Source organism: Dufourea novaeangliae, unplaced genomic scaffold (genome assembly GCF_001272555.1).
Source record: "Dufourea novaeangliae isolate 0120121106 unplaced genomic scaffold, ASM127255v1 scaffold1, whole genome shotgun sequence".
In the NCBI taxonomy this organism is placed as follows: Eukaryota; Metazoa; Arthropoda; class Insecta; order Hymenoptera; family Halictidae; genus Dufourea; species Dufourea novaeangliae.
Window position 1 is genome coordinate 2,669,339 of NW_015373885.1, and position 22,355 is coordinate 2,691,693.

At 39.0% G+C, this 22,355-nt stretch overlaps 3 protein-coding genes across 3 annotated transcripts in view; 1 reads left to right on the forward strand and 2 right to left on the reverse strand.

Moving 5' to 3' along the window:
• The first annotated feature begins 566 nt into the window (after positions 1-566).
• Positions 567-1,477, forward strand: LOC107193365 (ribosome-recycling factor, mitochondrial). Its single transcript, XM_015582784.1, has 2 exons — positions 567-1,162; positions 1,237-1,477. Exons 1-2 carry the CDS (start codon positions 567-569, stop codon positions 1,475-1,477), a joined length of 837 nt encoding a protein of 278 aa, XP_015438270.1.
• Positions 1,478-1,664: 187 nt separating this feature from the next.
• Positions 1,665-5,508, reverse strand: LOC107193779 (2-aminoadipate transaminase-like). Its single transcript, XM_015583287.1, has 8 exons — positions 5,426-5,508; positions 4,881-5,055; positions 3,898-4,174; positions 3,129-3,290; positions 2,675-2,927; positions 2,330-2,444; positions 1,954-2,059; positions 1,665-1,864 (listed from the first exon to the last, which is right to left on the reverse strand). The coding sequence occupies exons 2-8, from the start codon at positions 5,040-5,042 to the stop codon at positions 1,665-1,667; spliced, it is 1,275 nt and encodes a 424-aa protein (XP_015438773.1). The 5' UTR covers positions 5,043-5,055; positions 5,426-5,508.
• A 2,743-nt stretch (positions 5,509-8,251) lies between these two features.
• The window catches only part of LOC107193976 (epidermal growth factor receptor), a 40,264-nt gene continuing 26,160 nt past the window's right edge, over positions 8,252-22,355 (reverse strand). The window contains exons 2-11 of the mRNA XM_015583526.1: positions 18,346-18,681; positions 16,373-16,745; positions 14,716-15,392; positions 13,735-13,864; positions 13,178-13,488; positions 12,415-12,716; positions 10,932-12,143; positions 9,799-10,210; positions 8,856-9,035; positions 8,252-8,689 (exon numbers count right to left, since the gene is read on the reverse strand). Coding sequence (XP_015439012.1) covers positions 8,382-8,689; positions 8,856-9,035; positions 9,799-10,210; positions 10,932-12,143; positions 12,415-12,716; positions 13,178-13,488; positions 13,735-13,864; positions 14,716-15,392; positions 16,373-16,745; positions 18,346-18,681 — 4,241 coding nt within the window. The 3' untranslated portion in view covers positions 8,252-8,381. The remainder of the gene's footprint in view (positions 8,690-8,855; positions 9,036-9,798; positions 10,211-10,931; positions 12,144-12,414; positions 12,717-13,177; positions 13,489-13,734; positions 13,865-14,715; positions 15,393-16,372; positions 16,746-18,345; positions 18,682-22,355) is intronic.

Below are 22,355 nucleotides of genomic sequence, written 5' to 3' on the forward strand. Positions count from 1 at the left end.
AAAAAAAAAAAAAAAAAAAAAAAAAAAAAAGTTGAGCTCGAATGGATTTAACGTAGTTCACAAACTCATCGTTCTCATAACGTAGAGGGCAGCAGAAAATCTCTGACTTTTTACACTATCGGTATTTCAGAACACGAGACACGAAGTCCAATAAGATGGTAGGTTTATCCTATACCTCGTCGGTGCTGAAACCCAAGACTCCTTTCTAGTACGTCTACTTTACAGCGAACGGACGGAAGAGAATCCGTTCACGACCATGGTCCCTTCTTAGATTTAACGTAGTTCACAAACTCATCGTTCTCATAACGTAGAGGGCAGCAGAAAATCCCTGACTTTTTACACTATCGGTATTTCAGAACATGAAACACGAAGTCCCATAAGATGATAGGTCTATCCTATACCTAGTCGGTGGTATCACCAAGTACCACGACGCGTCTGATTGAAACTCATTGAAGTATTTTCAAATATTTATAAGCTCAAATATTGTTATTAAAAGTTTAAAAAAAGAATAAGTATACGTGATAATTACGCATATTCAGATGACTTAGGAAGAAAGTGGAGCAATGATGGCTTCAATAAAATTATGTTCGAATGTAAAAAGTTCATCAAGATTCTACATGTTGAGGTTAAAAAATCCTTTGATTGAACATGGGAAAAACTTACATCATTTTCGGCAAATAAGAAACATTGTAGCATGGTGTCACATCTCCGGTGAACAATTTAATCAGTATAACTTTGTACAGTTGAATACTCTTAAGAGCTTTTCTACTACAAGAACACTGTTAAAAGGTAAAGATCGTGGCAGAGACAAAAAGAAGTCACAAAGTGTACATACAGATTTGAATGAATTAGCTGAGGTTGTAAGTGTTGAGCATATGATGCAACAATTTGATAAAGCAATAGAACAGTATAAAGATTCAATGATAAAACACGTAACTCTACGTACTAGCATAGGTGCTATTGAAGAATTAATGGTAAAGTGTGATGAAGATGAATATCAACTTCAAGAGATTGTACAAATTGCTCGAAACCCTAAACTCATAAAATTGGATGCATCTATATTCCCAGAAATGATCTCACATATTCATAAGGCCCTCTCACAATCTTCAATGAATTTAAATCCACAACAAGAAGGTACAACAATATATATTCAAATACCTAAGTAAGTATTTCATTTATTGATAGAATACTCATCAGCATATAGGAAAGGCTTAATTTTGTTTCATAATTCCATAGAGTCACCAAAGAACATAGAGAAAATTTGGCAAAGACAGCGAAAATATACTTTGTGAAATGCAAAGATAACATTACTAACGTACGAAATAAGTATACGCAGGATATAAAAAAGAAAAAAAGTTTACCTATTGATTTAGCTTCTAGAGCTACAGTTTATGTAGATAACATAAGTCATGAGTATATTGACAAAGCAGACAAATTATTAAAGACAAAACAAAAAGAACTTTTGGGTGATTCGTAACACTGATTTTTTATTGCTGAAGATGATTGCATTTCAAAGTAAAGGAATGGCTATGTATCTAATTTTGTAAATATATATGTACCTTAATAAAATAGTTTAACAAATAAATTACCATGGATTAACTATGAAATGAAAATTGTTAAATGCTGTTAATTACAACCGTTATATTCAGCTATAGTTTCTTAGATTAAGTATTACTTCTGACATAATGCAGAAGGGCATTGCAGAGAGTCTGGGAAGCAGTTTGTAAAGTCTCTTTTGTATGAAATCCAATACTGAGTCGTAGAAAATTGTGGTATTTTCCTGTGTATGAAAATCGTACTCCTGGTATAGCAGATACTTTGTACTCTTCTTGACACCATTTGATAAAATCAGTACCATTTACTCCTATGAGGAAGAATATTTATGATTATTATTTTGCGTTTGTTGCAACCATTTATTTGCTGTGAAACAATTTTATTTAATATTGTACATGCCTGGTGGAAGGTGGATCCATACAAAATAACCGCCTTCTGGTCGTTTGTATGAACAACATCTTGGTAAATACCGATTTAATACATCACATAATGTTGCTAATCGTTCCTGTAAAAAAAATATTTGTACACGTAAGAGCGTGCCAAAACACGTGGGCATCATTTCAAGAGAGAATTGTATATTTAATTAATTCTGGAAATTAGGCCCACTTGTTTTTATACATTCTATAAAATGATTACATTGATGTAATCACGTAAAGTAAAGTACTAAAATGTGCAGTATTCTCTAGGATACTCTACATTTTTAATTCAGTAATGTAGATTCAATTTATACTTTAATTAGGAAATTTGTAAATTATTCATTATTCATTGAACTTACTTTATAAACCTGAATTAGTTTGTCAAGGTACTCATCTTGAATCTTTAGGTGAAGTAAACTCGTGATGACACCAGAAACGTAATGATTGACTGCACCACCGCTAGTTAGGATCCCCCTGCAGATTTTTATATTTTTCACAAAAACTTAGCGAAACATCCTAATACAAAAGTCATGTACGTTTTTCAATCCTTAAATGAAAATGTCGAATTGGTTAATTAAAGCTATAAAAATAAAAGTACGAAATGGTGAAATTAAATGTATAAAATTATGGAATTTTGGAAAATGAAAATACGAAATCACGAAACACAATATATAAAGTTATAAAATTTGATGTTTTCCGCTTACGATGATCTGAATATCTTTGCTATCCGCGGAGAACATTCCATCCAACCGCAACGGATTGCTGGTGAGAGAATCTTCGAAAATGATCCATTCGATACTATGGTACCACCTTTGTACCCGGGATCCATTGGATCGTCATAGAAGAATAATCGATGGGGTGGAGAACCATCTCCATAGTAAAGTACATTATATACATCGTCGCAAGCAACCATTATAGAATGTTCACGCGCTATTTCAACCAACCGCTTGCAAGTTTCTATTAAAAATTAACAACAAAAATATATCGTTCATAGATCACGATGTAATTATATAATTGTTTCATAACATTATTGAGTAGTAATTGATAAAGTTTTAATTATTTACTAAAATGATTTTAATATTAATAAAGTTATTTCTAAAAATTCAGTACAATAAAAAGTTTAATAGAACGTTTGTAGTTTAATAATGAATAGTTTACCTGGAGGCATAGTGGTACCAGTCGGATTGTGAAAAGTAGGAATAGTATAAAACATAGCCCAAAATATCTTCTGTTTGTTGAGCAGAAATTTACCATTATTTTTCTCCTCGGCAACTATCTTTTCAAATTCATCTAAATCTACTATATCATTTTTCATCGGAACTGTAGTGATAAAAAGTATTTATTTAATATTTAAATAATAATTTACGTTACTATTAAGATATCTTGTAATATTTATATAAAGTAATTTGCAACTTCTGACCGGTAATGTAGGTTCAAGCAATTCGACATATTATCAACCTACGGAATATAATTATTGACGTCTTACTGTGAATTGAACGACCTTTCGACTTCGTGATCTTGTTTAACGATTTATCGATTCGGTATCGATTAATTAATTCTCGCAAATCGTATATACTGTACACAACTTCGATTTAAAATTCGTGGTATTCTGAGACTCTTGTACAATATGAAATTATTAATATAATTAATATAAATTTCTTAAATCAATTTTGAGAATATCGATTTTTTACTTTCAATCCTCGTTCAAATGTACTAACTATTGAAATTCTGTTCTAAGTCATAAGTTTCGTGTAATTATAAAGAAAGAAATGCCAAGAATGTTAAAAAGTTAGCCAGTAAATTATGTTTGAAACGTAAGCCATGAAGAAATATTTAATATTATCTTCTCTTCATTATTCATACTCTTTGTCTGGTTCGTCTTTGTAGAATATCAACAAAATGTGTCACTATTTTGTAGTATATATACCTGTCACTATTTTCACCAGTGGAAATTGTTTGAAACTATCCAAGGCAATCATGTAAGTGACCTCTTCTACGAAAATTACTCCGTTCGGCGAGAGAACGGTGTTTAACAGGAGCTGGAGACCGTGCGTGGCCCCGCAGGTCATGATCAAATTTTCTCTTTTCACTGGATCACCGTATCGCCTGGTTAAAAACATTGCCAATTCTTCGCGACACTCCCATAAACCTGCAGTGGGGCCGTATTGGAAGAGATAGTACTTTCCCTCTTTGTTTTCTTCTTCCTAAGACGAAGTATGTTTCCAATTTAATGCAGTGTCATGCGACGAGAACTCAAAATATTGTCTGTCATTCAGACAGATTATAAAAAAGCATACTTAATTTAGTCATGTTTCGATAGTGGACTTTATGTCAACGAAGTAAAAGCTTTAATAAGAATTGACAAAACGTACAATTTATTGTTCACTATATAAAAACCTTTCACTGATAAAATAAACTTTTTTTACTCTAATTTTTCAAAACAGACTATGAATTTGGAAATTTGCATAAACACTCAAAGTCTGATTACTTTATGAATTATTTTACTGTTTTTAGACGTGTTATATTTTTGATGGACGGTTTCTGTATTTGTTCTAATTAACGTTAGAAAGCTTTTGTTACCTATGATAAATATACTCTCGGTCATACGATATTAAGAAATGTTTGTACTATAATGTCGCAAAATGGGAAAAATATATACAATTAAAGATACAGCACTTGAAATAAACTTTTAGGGAAAAAGAAGATTTACGAAGAATTATAACAAACTTTTGGACTAATAGATGTAATTTCCGCAATGTCGTATTTTATAATTTAATAAATTGTTGTTAGTAATACCAAAATTGTACAAGAATATCTAAATATATTATGATTTTTTCTTATATTTTTTAACAATATAATAAAAATCTGGAGAAATTATAGTGGTATAGTAAATATTTATTTTTTCTTCACCAGTCTATGGTCCGTTGCTCTCTTTATCATATTCGGAAGGTTTTGAAGCAGGTCAGGACCGGGGGCACCAACTGACAAGTTTGTGGCATTTTCGTTGTACACATTAAATAGAGCAGGTCCATCGAAAAGATGCCTCAGATACGGATCGTCTATCGTTTCCATGTTAAGTCAGTTTCTATAAGAAGCGTTTAAAGAATTCTTATTAAATTCTTTGTCCTCGATAATCAATTGATTTACAAAGTATACATATATATTTTCATTAAAAAACAATTCAGAACTGAAAACTGCGTAAAAAGTTAACGACACTCTTTAATTAATCTTTTTATTACTCGTTGCTGGAGTGCGGATGCAAATATGTACAAATAGATTTGAATGAAGTAATATACATATAGAAACCGAAATCAAATAAAATCGTAATACTTTTTAATACACTGAGTTTTAATCGTAACGCATTAAATCCGCAGTCTAGTCATTACGATACACAATCTTGATTGATTTGTACAATGCAATTTAATAGCGCACTTATACTTTTTTCCCAGTCACACCTTTTTGTTCTTTGAGCACAATTGTAAATTTATGCAATTTGTTGATTACACTTTGAAAATCGTTCGTTTAACTATTCACTGGAATTTATACTCAATGACACGAAAACGCGGAGAAGACAGGATTCAAGAGCATCCACGCTGCTCGACGGTTTGTGCGTAACTGGCGATAACAGCTGGACGGATCCGAGTGGGAAAAGTTGTAATTAGTCATCATGCAATTCCGTGGGCTTACTTACGTACATACACATGTGTAAGTCGAACGACTTTGGCTCGTACTGCATTACCGATTGGTATCTTCTAAATTGTATGAAAAATAAACAAATACTTGAAGTGTTTATTTTGTAAACTGTTCATTTTTAGGCATCTCCCCTTCAAGGGTCCTGCTAAATAATTTTAATTATTATTATTATTAAAGAGATCAATTTTCTCTAATTTATACTTTGATCATAAGCAACGGTAGAGATGTTTCATATGAAAAAGGAAATAACAATTACGTATAAAAATTGGTATGCTATTTTTATATACGCATCTTCATTATCTCTACTGTTATGATCATTTCATGATAAATTTTATTTTTCACAATAACTGTCTGCATGGTTTAAATAATCAGTCAGCATTAATATTAATTATCAATGTTAAACATATCTTTTATGTATTTAGAAATTTTGATATGTCTAACATTAGTAAAAGTGTGGAATGAAAGAAACCATGAAACATTGTAAGAATGATGGTGATTCTTTATTACAATAATTTCTTTACGATAACATAATGATATTATAAAGTTTTATAAGTTCTATGTCCACAACCGAATGGCAAATGCAATTCCTCGCAGCTAATTATCCCGGCGATCAAACGTATTGTACAATTTCTAATTCACACTCATACTTTCCATATTCTTTCGGTTCACAAAGAAAAAAATGAGAAACGAGAAACATCGGAACGGGAGGGCGGAAACGGGGTAGAGGAAAATGCGGAAAAATACGTTTTCAAGGAATTTAACATTCTTCTCACTGCGCGAGAGTATCGAATTGGGCGCGTACACGTTTCCAACGACGGATAAACGCTGATCCGCTCGGCGACGCAACGAATGGTTATATTACAAAGAAGGAAATCGCTAACATAACCATTTAATAACACTTACAAAAAGGGAGAGAAAAGAAGAAATAGACGCAATGTACAGGATACGTGTTCGCTTACATCGGTTAAGAATAAAGATAATTGCATTCCGCGTGCGGCGAGATTGGAAATCCGTGCGATACGTTTTCATCGACCAGTGGCGAACTAACCGCGTTTAAAAGATAGAAGAAAACAAGAAAATACAATTTTGCATATAAAACCTTTTTTTCCCGTTTATCACAGAACGACCGCGCGAAATTCCCTCCGAAGGCCCGTATTTATCGTCGTGAATGAGATCGTCAATCTCGCGGACGCCCGATGCACAATCCCTTACAATTTACAACAAACGAAACGCCAAACGCAATGGGGGAGGGATGACGCCATTCACCTGGGGGAATGCTCCCTGTGACGCGAACACACACATGCAAGAAAAGCTGTTCGTTGTATCATGCGTTTCCTGTACACAACATGGCACGTCCTGATCCTTAATTCGATCACGTGACACAGCGTAACTGTGGCACGCGTAACCCCGCGCTGCGCCCACTTTCTTCCACTGTATTTTTTTCCATATTTCCGCTTCGATAAAAAAAAAGAAAAAAAAACAAATACGTCACGGATTCGCTTAATTTACTCAAGTACATTTCCGTTCTTTACATTCGTAAAAGTCTTACGTGCTAGTCGCTAGTCTATTTACAAGACGCGTTTTATATAAAAGTCGAGATACATCCGTGCTTGGCTACGGCCAATTTCATTGGTCCCTTTTTTTGCGAAGGCGATGGCATACAAAAATATAAGGGGCAGGGGTATCGTAATATTTAAGCGGAGTCGCGAAACGAGAACGGTTCCTCTCTGCATTCGTTTCTTCGCCCCGTAATTCTCGGGGCTTCGATTCGTCGTGTCGCGACTCGGGATCTATTCGCGGATTCGGGCAGTAAATTATGACAATTCGTTGTATTGTCGTAGCTTACTGCGATATAAAGGGGAAAGAGGGGGGGGGAGATAGTAGAACGTTTCGTATCACAGTCAACGGCGAACCGCGCAGATGTTTCGCACCGGGGACCCTCGAAATTTCGTCAGATCATTCCGTTAGATTGCAAAACGGCCCCGCGGTGCAATTTTTTGACATCTCATGATTCGTGGTGGATCGCGTGGAGATCGATCGCCGCGATCCAAATTTTAACGTAAAAATATGAAGAACAGAAAGGGTGGGAGGGAGGGGGAAGATCAATGCTCGAAAAACAAATTTCGATCTCGTATCTCGAAGATGGTCCATGCTCGCGAGGGGCGTGGGACCGTTCTTTCGTTTCCCGCAATTAAAGAAGATTCTTTCTTTCTGCCGATGAAACCGTGGTAAGAGATTTGTAAGCAACGAGCATGGACCCGGTCGAAGGTCAAGTAGAAGGTAGACGGTTGTTTATGCCATTTACTGTACGTCGATCCTTAAAGATAGCCCTAAACATGTAGTAGACAGTACTTTTATTTACAAGCCACGGCGAATGGCACATTAAGATTATCTTTGCACTACTTGTTCGTCGTACACGCGCGCGCGCAACAGTTCGTCGTGCACGAAGGTACACACGTTTCCCTCAATTTGCTGGGAAATTAGCACAGTCCTCGCGTTTTACGTCTAATCACAATCGAACACGGCACTTGACCGAAGTGTCCTTTCTAAGTACTTTGAAGTTTCCTAGAGACGAGGAACCGGATTACGCGGTTCATCGCCTCGTCCGTTTAACTTAAGTTCGATCCCTAAGTAACGGACGGTCGTACAACACACAGTTCACCGGTTCGAACTTGGAACAACGGAAACAGTTATTTTTATTTAGAAATCTTCCTGGAATCAGACGGTTGTCTCGTTCTTCCTGAGCGGCTTCAGCGGCTGCAACTCCCGTTCCAGGCGGTCGAAGTCGTTGTAGTACTCGTGGTCGGATTCCTCCTCTGAGCTCCTCTGCCTGACTTGGGATCCGAAGGTTCCATTTGTTAAGACCTTCTCCAGGTCGGGGGTTGGAATGCCTAATGTCTGCGGGGTCAACGGTCCTTCGTCCTGGGACATTATGTATTCGGGATTGTCCAACGACGTTTTCCCTTGAGTGGTCAGAAATTCGGGGTACTTCCGGTAGCCGTTGTTTACTCGTTTCGGTTCGGTATCTGCAATTGATAAGAAATCACACGTAAAAAATGCATGGCCATGCATTAAGCGTTTGGAGTGGATACAGATTAGATGTAGACTACGTTACTGTAACAATGTGCTGAGACACATGTCTCTCGAATGAAAAAATGTCCACATATATAACAGAATATTAATTGTGCTTACCAGCTGGCTTCGAGTCCCCTATGAGATCCATGTACTGCGTTGTGTTTGTTGGCAATTGCGGCGATGGCATCAAGTAATCGTCTTCGTCTAATGGCAAGTCTAGTTTCAGGTTCCCTACTTGAGCCTGTTGATGCGCTGAGTTTACATCGCCGTCGAAACAATCATCCGTGACGTCGCAATCTGGAAGAAAGTAAAAAATCGAATTATAATTTTATAAAGTCTTTTTAATATGTAACTGAGTATACTAATTTATATCGAAACATATGCGATACAGCCTGTTATTCTATTGTCATCTGTTCTTTATAATTGTACTATAAAGACTTTAATACTTTGCTACTGCAATTACAAATACTTTATTGATTTATGGTATATTTCCTTAAAATTTAACTGTCTTAATACTTCAGAAACGTTATAAATGCGTATATGATTAAAATATTAAAATTTCATTAAATTATATAATATTTCTAAAACTGTTTCAGTACAAGACCTAGAATACTTTGGACCGCAAGTGGTTAATCGCGTATAGAATCTGGACTAATAAATCACAAATTTGTTGTGAATAAATATCTGACTCTCTTCTTTATCTTTACTTTGTTTCTAATGCAAGTATTTGAAAACATTATTACATATTTCAAATCACGTATTAATAATGTTAAAGAAATTTTTTCTATATATTTTTTCTTTGTATATGTATATTTTGCACTGGTTCTATAACTTTACATTTAAACGAATATTGCTCATCGAGCTTTAAGATTTCATGAAAAATATTTATTTCAAAGATTCAACAATTTTGTAGCACCTTATATCTACTATATATTCGATAAATGTCCCAACATTTATGGACGGGAGTGTGCATAATATTCACAGGTTGAAACTATTTCTTCATTTACGAATAATGTACGCGATAATTATGTCTATTAAGAATCGTTCTAATTACACTTACCTTTAACACTAATCATTTTCAACGGGTCCGAACAGTATCTCGAGCTGGAACCATCCGATCCCACGGGATGTCCGCAATGGCCGTTCGGTGGCTCGAAATGCGGGTGCTGACCGGAATTTCCTGGCTCGTGCGACGCGTTTCCGTTTCTATGATTCGCGCCGTACCTCAACAACTCTCTGTCCCAGTTCTGTTGATTCTGAGGTGTAGGTGAGTCCGCAGCTAGGGGTTTTATACTTGGCCAGCAATGAGCAGTTTGCACCAGCGTATTCGGCGGAGAACCGGAAGTACTGGATGCTGAAAGTCCCGGCGGAATCGGGGCCCGAGATTTTGGCTGAAGATACTCGTCGGCGTCTACTAACGCTTCGGGACCATCCATGGCGGATGCAAGATTTCGAATCATTTCTTTTTCGTCCTGCAAGCATAGAAAATTATAATGTAGTAAATACATTGGACATCAAAATGATATATATTTTGACATATCTATCTGATCGATCGATAGTTAAAAATGGTTAATTAGTACGTCCGTTCTTTATTTGCGTGTATACTTTTATCTGACATCAATTTTAAGTGCAATATTTTTCATGCATAACGGTGAAAATTACTACTTAATATATAAATATAACTTGAAACGCGAACGAATTTCTGATGATCGATAGTTAAAAATGGTTAATTAGTACGTCGGTTCTTTGCGTGTATACTTTTATCTGACATCAATTTTAAGTGCAATTTTTTTTTATGCATAACGGTGAAAATTACTACTTAATATATAAATATAACTTGAAACGCGAACGAATTTCTGAACATTAAATAGTACAATTGATATTTGGTATACTGAGATAAAGTATTTAACACTAGAACTACCGACGATAAACGCACATTTGCTTCGATTGGTGGATAAACGTAAAAAACTTTTGAAAAATTAAAAAATTAGGAATTGACTAATTTCGTCACGTTCATATCGTAATAAAAAGTGCAAAAGGTCTGAGAAAATGTATTGTCATAACATTTTAATCGTCGTTGTAAGATTGCATTGACAAGTCATTTTGACTTCCTTGGTAGTTCTAGTGTTAATATATATAGGTACAAAGCAGTATACTTGAAAGATTGTAGTATTTTACACTCGTGCTACCAACCTGCAATGTATACGAAGGAAGTTTCATATATTTGTCGCCTTTGATGGCAAGATATCGACCAGGATCTCTAGACATCCTCGCGAAGTCCTCCGCCAGCTCTTTGAAGCTAGGCCTGGACTCTGCGTCAAACATCCAGCACTTGACCATGATCATGTAAACATCGATCGTACAAATCGCCGGCTGTGGTAGCCTCTCGCCTTTCTCTAGCAATTCCGGCACGTTTCTAGCAGGCACGTTCTCGTACGGTCTGCCACCGTAAGTGAGAACCTCCCAGATGGTCACACCGAACGCCCAAACGTCGGACTTGTGCGTGAACACTCGGTGCTGAATGCATTCCAAAGCTAGCCACTTGATCGGCATTTTACCACCGGCAGCCTTGTACTGTTCCTCGTTAATATCCAGAAGCTTGGCCAGTCCGAAATCGGTAATCTTCACACAATTCGGTGTCTGCACGAGAACGTTCCGTGCCGCTAGATCACGATGAACCAGTCTTCTTTCCTCTAAATAGGCCATCCCTCTGGCGATCTGCGTGCACCAATTCAACAGAGCCTTCGAACCAATTTTGTCCTTAAACGTACGCACGAAATCCAAGAGACATCCTAACGGCATCAACTGAGTGACTAGCATCATCTGCGATGTCATGCAGACGGCCAATAATTGAAGCAAGTTCGGGTGTTCCACGCTGGCCATGATATACGCCTCGTCGAGAAACTCTTTAGAGGTGTTCGCTCCTGTCCCGTCATGTAGAACCTTTATAGCTACCGGTATCTTTACATTTTCCCCTTCAGGTACCCAAACACCTTTGTAGACGTTCCCAAAAGCACCGTAGCCTAGAATCCCTCCTTTTCGCATTTCCTCCTCCTTGATGATACGTAGTTTCGCTAGATTCGGCTTGACGCCAGTCGGACGAAGCGGCTCGTTGTCGTCAAATCCGGTTAACGCTATCGTCATCTTCACAGTGTTTTCCTTTGCTTTTACACGTACACGCCAGAAGTACATAATCACGGCCGCGACTACGACGAACACTAGAGTAAACACCACGACACCTGCCAAGATAGCCGGTTGAAGCTCGTTGTCAACTTGAAATCCAAGGCCGACCATTTCCAATGAGCAATAGGGCTCGCTGCCCTGCGGGAAGATCTTGTGGGGGTATTCCGGGGGACACGTTTCTGTGCAATTGAAGACAGTCACGTTTCCGTCTATATCTTCATCCTGAAAAGAGGCGAAACATATCAATCACAGACACCCGACGATATATCATCAGTGATCAAATGTCGAATGAAAAATAACGTAATAATTTCGAATAAGTGGATCGAAACTGTATCTACCAAATACATTATTTATATCTGAATGTCTTGCCCAAAAAGTTGCTCTCTATTTATTATTATTAAAAATAAATATGTTAATAAATATAGGTTAAGGACGCGTTTGAAATTAGTTGAAATAGTTTGAAACATATCAAGTAAATAAATATATTACTTACCACGTTAATTTTATAGTTCCGACATTTATAGCATTGGTTAGGGCCCGGTCCGAAGCATCCTCGACATTCGCTGAAGCATGGTATGCAAAGTTGAGTGTCAGCGTCCGCAAAATGATCCGCGGGACACTCGTCTTCGCACTGTTCGCCCTTCTTGTATTTCGTACACTCTTGACACACATGCTCATGGAAACCGTAACCGGTACATTTCTTGCAACGCGGGTGGCACTTGCGGCAGACAGCTTTTCCGGCTAGAGGCTTGAGGGCACCTTGTTCCTGAGGACTCACCCACTCGTAGTAATGTCCTGTAACAAATGTTTTAATGTTATTAATGTTTCAAATACATATTTCTTATATTCATTTGTTAGACTCATAGTTCTCTGTTCCTTTGTTGATTTACAAAAAAATACCGTAAGAAATAGGAAAGATAAAAGATGAATGGTGGACTTCAGAGAGTATATGCACTTTTGCATACTGTATCGTTAATATTTGTGCTTGTTACGTTTTTACTAGTATTAAGTTAGGTTCATTCATTCGATAGATTTTATTCTTGTGAAAAGACATGGAGAAATTAATCCATGGATGGTGGACTTTTTGGACCTTTTGGCTCCTTGAACGTCATCTTTTCGGTTATCTGTATACTGCTAAATTTTGATTTCTCCATTATTCAACTTACATCTTTATGTGTCTCTGAGTGTGAAAGTGTTTAAATAAATAGCGGTCCCATCGAATATTGGGCCCGTCATATCATCAATGGCCCACTTACCGTCAGGACACGGTTCCCCTTTCTGCAGACATGCTTCAGGTACATGGCTGTCCATGATCGCCTTATCGCAACTGTGGCATCCATTAGGTCCGATGTTATTCTCAGGTCCTTCGCAGCCGCCCACGCAGTTCCCGTGGCAGTCCTTGCACACGCCGTTGTCGTTATACTTCGAGGACGGGCATTCGGGCACGCAGAATGGACCGTCCCTGGCGTGTTTGCATTTCGTGCAGTGGTCCGCGTTCGGCCCTATGCAAGAACCGTCGCATTCCTCGTGGCACAGCTTGCAGGTCTTCTCGTCCGCTCGGTAAATTCTAGAAGAGAATAAAAGAGGACCACCGTCAGATCGCTCTTCGAATTACGTATGGTAATTCTTCGTGAGTAATGCGTGGCTGCGGGCATGTGAAGCGAAAAAAAGCTTAAATCTCCTCAGGCTGATTTACCTTCGATCCAGAATCTGAGGTAGGCGAATTTAATATAACAGAAGTGACATACGTTATTCAGTGATTCGTACAAGTTTGTTCGATACGTGCTCGAGTTTCTTTTTAGGTTCTATTTACCCTGGCGCGGTGCAATCTTGGAGACAATCATTGCCTAGGATGAAATTCTTGCAGGACAAACATTGCGCCGGACCGGGTCCCCAACAGCCCTCGTCGGAACACTGCTCGTCGCAGACTAATCCATCTTTTACTGTAATGAAAAGAAGATACTAAGTTTAATATACAGTCTCTATTAAAATTAAGTGTATTGTCAATTATCAATATTTCCAGTATGAGGAATATTTGACTGCAGGACAGAGCATAGAAGCAGCTTTGGACGAATTATTTAACACTTTAGATGATACGAGCGTGTGTACACATTCCATGAATTGGCCGTTTCGAGTGCTATGTACACCCGCGAGCAAACTCGGCTTCTACTAGGGGAAACAGTAACGTAGGGAACATGCCAAATTTCACATTCGATTTAATATTTATATTTGTAGTTGAAATAAATTTATCAAGTGGCGGGAGGCCGTTTCCCTTCGCCACTTTTTCCCCTAGTGGAAGCCGAGTTTGCTCGTGGGTGTACGTGTATATGCGTTTCATAAATAGTAGTAGCGCCATAAACAGTAGAATGTGCCGCACACACGCGACCTATTCATTAAAAGTATTGCCGCACCGAAAGGGTTAAGGAACATGTAATAAATAAATGTTGAAGATTTCGAAATTCGTATATTACTGGAATATTTTAATTTGTTAATATATATTGAAAAGTAAAAAAGTTTCTTTTAATGATATTCTCATCTTTATGAGCACTGTTAATTCGCAGCCTATCTCTTGAATTCAATACTTTTACAAAGAAATGGTATTTCCAGTTATAAATTTTTATTCGGAATAATGGGACACTACGTTTTCCATAAAATTATCGACACTTTCATGATACAAGAACGCAAGAGTTTCTAAGTTCCACCATATTTCTCGTAAAAATGCTAGTCTTCACCATTTTAGTCAGGATAAGGCAGAATGAAGCTTAAGAACTCGAGGAACAATGATTATACTCACTGCATTCGGTCTCATTCCGATTATTCGACAACAAACTCTCATGTTCCGACGACTTCTTGATCCTCGTCCAGTTGATACTTTGCGCGTAACAGAGATTCTTGTTCTCCAAAATGGCGATCGATCCCGAGTAAATTTTCTTCAGCGAGCTAAGTCCGAACGAGACCAACGACGTCTTCACGATATACAACGAGGCGAAGTATTCCGTGAGAGTTCTTCCGCCGATCACCTCGAGGTTCCGGAAGTAAGAGAGGTTCTTGAAGTCCTTATGATCCCCTTGGATGTTCAAGAATCCAGTAATCTCCTTCAATGTGCTGAACACCTCCAGCTTGTCGGGATGCATCTTCTCGTAGCGTTTGCCGAAACTGAAGTTCGGATAGACATGTTGGAAGCCTTGGAAGCTCTGGTCCAGGATCGTGATCGAGCCCTCGATGATCGTGCAGTCCTTGAAGCTGTCGATGTTCCCGGAATGCACTTTCTCCACGCCTCTGCAGGTTTTTGGACAGGGACCGTCGCAGGGCACGCACTCGCCGTTTAGTGCCTTTTTTTTCGGTGGACAGGATCTTACGCAGGCGCCGTTGTCTTTCAGAAGGTGTTCCGGACACCTTCTCACGCAGGTTGCACCATACGCGTATTTCCCGTCCGGATTAGCCTCCCACGAATACGTCGTTGGATTGTACCTGAAAGGAGCGTCGTTTCAATACCCCGGGGGTCGTAAACTTTAAACGGGAAATTCGATTCGCGAGCGGACTTGAGTCCCGATCTAGCAGAGATTTATCGGCAATAAGTTTGCTATTGTAAAACGATACGATATTTTTGAAAAGCGTCCGTTAGACGCGAGACATACGCGTATTACGACACGGATTGACAGACTATTCCGGGTTTATCACTTAGGATTACCGTCGAGGATATTTTAGTGCTGCGCGAAGTTTCGCGTTGTTGCGGTCCGATTTTTATTCCCGCGAGTCTAAGGATAGTGTTTGGTAATCGAAGTACATAAAATACGTGGCTTTGTAGAGCTTGAGGGGTACAAATTCCTTGAAAAATTCAGGCACAGAATACTTTCAATTATAAGTAGAAATATTATTTTCCAATTTAAGTTGATTATTTCATTGAGGACTAAGAGGGTACTACATATACATATAATAATTAATAGAGTAAGTAGTATCGAAGTAAAACAGGTTTTGTATTAACTTTCGAACGGCAGTGTCTGGTCCATTTTAACCCAGGAATTCAGGAATTTCACTATCCCAGCATGCAGAAACGAACGAAAGCTTAGACTTCTTTATATTAGCATTTTCTACGAAGACGTGAATGTTTTCAAAAAATTCTTCTCAAAACATATCTGAAGATAGATGAGTAAGTGTCTATCTGTACCTAGGTACCGCTATCTATTCGATCATCAAAAACGTCCGTCTTCTAAGAGTTAATGTAACTGTTCGTCGAAGTTGCAAAGGTTTAGACATCTCAATCTCGTTCGTTCGGCGTTAACGTAAAACGGAAAACGGTACTACCATATTTCTCGTGCGAATTTCAGTAATTATTATTCGATTCCCACGATCGAACCGCAATTAATCAGCGAACGTAGGTGAATGGGAATTCGTCCGCGAAGGAGGCTACACGATAAAGCCCCATGATGATGGGACGTTGGTCTACTTACTTTTGCATGGGCGGGCATTCCACGTCGTCGAAGAAGTTCTTGCAGGCGAGACAGTCGCTCTGTTTCGGGCCTGTGCAGCCACCGGCGCAAAAAAGATGGCAACACTCGCGGGGATTGGGCCCGAAGCACCTGCCCTGCCAGCACTGGGGCGAACAGTTCGTCTTCGAGTACCTCTGACAATTCTCGGGCCCCTCGCCCCAGCAGCCCTGCTCGCAGCTCTTATCGCATTGCGGACAGACCCGTTCTGGAGACGTGAAATTGTACACGTAGAAATACGTCCCGCTCTGGCCGGTGATTATTTCGTCCCAGTTGATCGTACGGATATGGCAGAGGTTGTAATTGTTGTACATGCCCACGCTGCCGTTGAGGATGTCTGGAAAAACGACACGTGCGATACAAGTCTGGTTGCCCGCGCACGCTTAACATCGAGATGCTAATAACAGGGCGCGATGCGGCTACGCGGTTGACGTGTGAGGATTTAATTGCACTATATTGTACGGGGACTGATTTTTACCGTGGTTGTAGATAGTGTAGGAAATGAGCGTAGTAATAGTTTTGTTGAGGCATTGAACTCGAGAGCATAGACATATACAAGACGGAGCATGAACTGAGCGGGGGAGTAAGATTCGCGGTAAGGGGGTGGTTAGTTATAAATCGGGTAACTTCGTTCCATTTCGGTGCTATTCGGGTATACAATCACGTTAAAAGACATGTATGCTATGAGGGATGAAAAGAATATACTTATTATACGTTAAAAATTCCGTATGTCATGTAGTTTGTATAGATATATGTATTTAACAAAATTAATAAATAGTATAAAGAATTAAATAATAGTACGGCACACAGCCTACCAGCCATTAATAACGAGCCGAATCGAGCCGAATGCATCCGAAGCTAACCGACGTATATCTAACGACCGCTGTCTTTTCCCCTCCAATCCTACGGTCCCATCGTCCAAAGTGGTAGCTAATGCTCCGTCTATACATATATTCTGCTGTCGCGATAAATGGAAGGATAGTGTTCTGTATACGTGCTTTTAAAGATTCATTGAGTTTAATGAAAGATAAAATTTAATACATGATTTAATATCGTGTAACTGAGAATATGAATGGTTCCACTGTTACATACCACATTTTCGAAAATTCAAATGTAGTGATGTGCAATCGCCTCGGAAAACTAAGTTAACGACCAACGGTATTTAGTACGATATTTTGTCAAAATGCTGCTAAAATAAACGCCGAACACGATAGACAATCTACAATACATGACAAAACAAATACAAAAACGTCTCGTCTCATTGGTTCTGAAGTGAAACAGTTTATAGAGAGCGTTGGTTTAGAGGCAAGTATATCTTGAAGAAGTTTATTTGATTGTTTACGTAGTAAAATGTAATCAACAGATTCGTTAAAATTTAGCTAGTTCTTAACACCGAACAAAAATCGTGTGACTTATATGATTCCTGTTCTTTACGCTTCGAGACCGTTCATGTTGGTACCACGCATTCAAATCACCCAAAGCACTTTTAACACTAGAACTACCGAACCCATCAAAATGACGGATTTCAGATTTTTTATTTCACAATTCCTGAAATTCTAGAGATATTTTCATCGGAATTTATGTTAACCTCTAATTTCTTATACATTTTACATTATAGTACCTATACTAGTTATATTACATTATATGTATATCACACGTATTAATATATTACACAATTTAACTTAGCATACATTCAATGCTGGTACTTCTAGTGTTAAGTGTGACGTTACATTTACGACTGTACTACGCAATAAACTAACCATTTTATACATCTGCCGTTTCTATAAAATTTACAATTTATTGATTTGTGCATGTCTCTCGTAAAAAAATGATTAAAATTGCTACGGAATTATGTAATAAGCTATTTGGATAATCTATACTCTACGTTTTTAAAACTATTTCTCTGCATTTCATATTCAGTAAGTAAAATTTGTTACCTCTGAGAGCCGGCATCTCCAAGTTCTGCATCTGACACATCGTAACGAACAAGGCGAACTCCGCGTCGTGAATGTTGAGCTTGAAGAGTGTTCTGCCGCGTATGATTTGCAACCGCGGCAGAACGATCTTCCGGACGTCCACGTGGCTGATGAGGACGTAACCGGTGACTTCTCGTATGTACTGGAGGAAACTGAGGTCGAAGGTCTCGTTCTGGAGCCATGTGATCTCCAGGTTGCCGTCGACATAAGTACAGTTGGTGTACCGGTCTCGAAGATTCCGGTAATGGTGCTGCTTGTTGGACGGAACGGAGAGGCGGCCATTGGTTCCGATGCAAACTGTAACAAAAAATAGATTCACATTTAGTAAAAGTCCGGAAGAAGGAAAATTGATTCATGTCCAATTTGTTCCGATGAATATTTGTTTCATTATTTCAGTCAAGAATTTTGTGCTGAACTGTACCTTTATGCAAATTCACAGTTTCATACACTGACTTAGGAAAACAGAGATTAAATCGAAATTTATTTCCAAAAAAATAGTTCAAAATATGTTGAAACTGATTTTTTATGTTTCCTGAAATTGCATGTATCGTAAGTACAAAATATCTGTAGTCTGGATCACGTTCGGGGGACACGGACTGATTTTATAGTACGATATCGAGTGAAATGAAATTATCCAATATTAGTGCTTGTATGTTCTATTCCAATAAATATAAATTGTAATCAGCAACGAAGTTCTCACGTATCGTTAATGGAGAAGAAATATAGATGATTATAAAGCCTCAGTACTGTCAGCCAATAAGCTACAATGACATTTTCTGAATGACGACTGAAACGTAAACACTGGTCGCGCAGCTTCCGTGCGTCGACGACCCTCTCGTTCATAGAATCACCGAGTGGAACGGGCTGAGGTCGCCACCCACATCGTCGAAAACGCTTCTCCGATCTATAGATAGCTTTCTAGGGTTTAAAAGCGTGCCTTGACGGTGGGCGAACCACTTCCACACATGCGAGCGTATACCTGATTTTGTTGTGCAATCACAGTACACGCTGCTTCGGTGTTTCTTGCCACACGAGTCATATGTCGTCATATGAACAGCAAGAATCATTCGAACAACTGTGTATGTAGGATTAGGAATTTAATTGTGAAATGTATTTACGACATTAATTTGAATCCAGCAATAAAAGTTTGTACATTACATATTTTATTGCGAAGATATGGTTAGTTAATATCTAGTCAATATATCATAAGCAGTATTGTTGGTGCCAATAGATATACATAACAAAATATAATTACGCGATATACACTGTCGTGTAACTGGTGGTACAACCGGGTGATTCTACGTAAAAAAAAAATAAGTTGAAACTATAGAACAAAAATGTTTTAGTTGAGACTTCATTTTCAATAAAATTGACTTTAAAAATCAATTTGTAATACGCGTATTCGTCATGATAGCAAGTAAAAACACAATGCAGTAAACAGACACGCTAGCAAAGAACGCTTATTCAATTGCACGCGTATCCAGCAGATTTTCAACGTCGATTTTCTCAAAAACGACTCGAATGAATGAAAAAGTGTTATTCTATATTTTCAACTTATTGTTTCACGTAGAATCACCTCCTACACGGTTGTACCACTAGTTACATAACACCCTGTATAAATAAAGACCGTAAATGAAAAAATCGTAAACGCTATTGATCTTGCTCCCTTTATCTGTCGATATACATACTTCTGATCATTAGACCTACAATTCATCATCACATTCTTAATTTAAAACAACACTCGTCTGCGATCAATTCTAACATAGAATTCCACGTTATGTTTTGCACTGAAAATTATTCAATGCTATTCTATCGCCACACATACCAACACAATAAAACTAAAGAAAAAAAACAATATTCCAAACCAATCTCACCACAAAACATAACTGGATCAATTACCATTCACGCGGACAACGGATCCGTCAAATATCACCACAATATCATTCATAACCCCGCTAATAACCGGAACATCGAAATAAGGGGGGCCCGGGGATCCGCCTCGCGCCTCGCACAAAAACGATCTCCGATGATCGACAGACGTCCGAACAGAAACCGTCCCCCCCGGATCGAACTTCTTCATCGGGCATTACGTCTTCGTCCCCCGGGGCGTAGTGGTCCCGGGAGCGGACGAACGCTCGCGTCCGTGGCGCATAGTCGCACGTACCCGGTCCGTCTTTCGGAATTCGGTTTTGCTGCTGCGTAACGCGGATCGCAAACGAACGCAACGTTGCGTTCCATCGAACGAAACGACGGGTCTTAATCTGATCCGCCGATCAGAATCATGCGAAAATAATTGCGCAACGACATCCTTCTTGCGTCCAATTTTAAGGAGAGGCGGGAGGGTGGGAGGAGGGTGCACGATGGAGAAGAGCGAACCGGTGCGTCATCCGCTTGGAAAAGAAGCTTCGGGGACGGAGGAACCGGGTCTTGGTATTTTGTACCGACCAGATGCTACCCTCCGCGATGCAACTTCGAGGAAGACGAATGCAGAACGCGCGTACCGACCGCGGCGCCACGGGTTTCGAGAATGCGGGTCGACGGCGGATCTGCATCAACGATCCATGGGGATCCCTTCTGTCTCATTCTCCTGGTAGTCCATCGGGTCGCGTTTCCAACCGTCCGCCGAAGATTAATGTCCTAATCGCGGTGGACGCAAAGAAAGAGCCGCGTTTCTTGCGCGAGAAACGCGGACTAGGTCCCCCTGATTGCGAGGCATCCTCGCCACATCGAGAAAAAAGTTCATTAGGGTTATTAAATTTGTCGGCATTCGGCTTGGTACCCTGTCGCGGCGTGTCCTGTTGCTTGTTTAGCGAATTTCTTGGTGCGGAGTATGTTGAAATATCGTGTTGTGGGAATGGCATCTTGGTGGCTCGACTCGGTTTGGGGATGAATGGGATTGACTCCCAGTTGTAGTGAATTGTGGCATTAAAATTTTAGAGCAATTCTGCGATCAAAATTTTGGTGTATCTTTCTTTACTTGTTTACTTCGTTTTACGGAGAATATTTGGAATGGCCACTTCTTTCCTTAACCCTAGAACGAGACTTGTATTTTTTTGAATATGTGGCATTATGGAGTCGCTGGTAACCCCAAGGGTTGTAAAACTAGTGAAGACACACAAAATTCTTCTTTTTTGTTGTTTCCTAAACTATGTAACATAGTTGGATGGCAAACAAAAGGTCAATACACAAATGTTTATTTTCATTTCTGTAAACAAGATTAAATTTCTTGTAGACGTCAGCACCTCGACAGTGTCGTTCTAAGGTTAAGGTTCCGGAGAGTATACGTGTATTCTTTAAACAATACGCCCTGTTTTCGTCAGAAATTTGTAATTTTCTTGGTTCACTGAATTTCAACATTGAAGTTCACTGGAGTATTTCAAATATCATGAAATGTCAAGAACCATGTAAAGGGAATCCATTTAGGATGGATTATTGTAAGTAACAGATACCATTGAAAAGAAACCCTAATTGACCAATTTTCCGGCAATTTTGAAACACCAAGAAGAAGGTTGCGCATTAACGCGCGAACGAAAGAAATACAGAAGAAGTCGAAACGAAGGTCGAAGAAGTGGATCATTTTTCCACTGGAAACACGGGAGGAATTTCATTTAAAACAATTTACAAACGCGTCGCGCCTCTTCCATGATCGCGAGGTATAGAACCACCAGGCGATTAGTCGCGTGTTTCTTCGAAAATTCCAATGATGTTCACATACCGAACGACTAATTAGCGAGGTTTGCGCGTATATAACGTAACTGGTCGCGGCGATTCCTCGTTGTTGTTCACGTTTGTTCGGGGACTGTGCGCGGCTGCGTGTAAAACTAGTCGAGGGGCGACTTCCGCTAACTGGAGGCGCCGTCGGTTTCCTTTTCAGGCAACGGAGCGCGGCGGTCCTGAACTCTCTCGCCTGTACATCTTCTGACTCGTCTGTCCGCGTCTGTTCGCCTCACTATTTTACAACAGAATCGTTC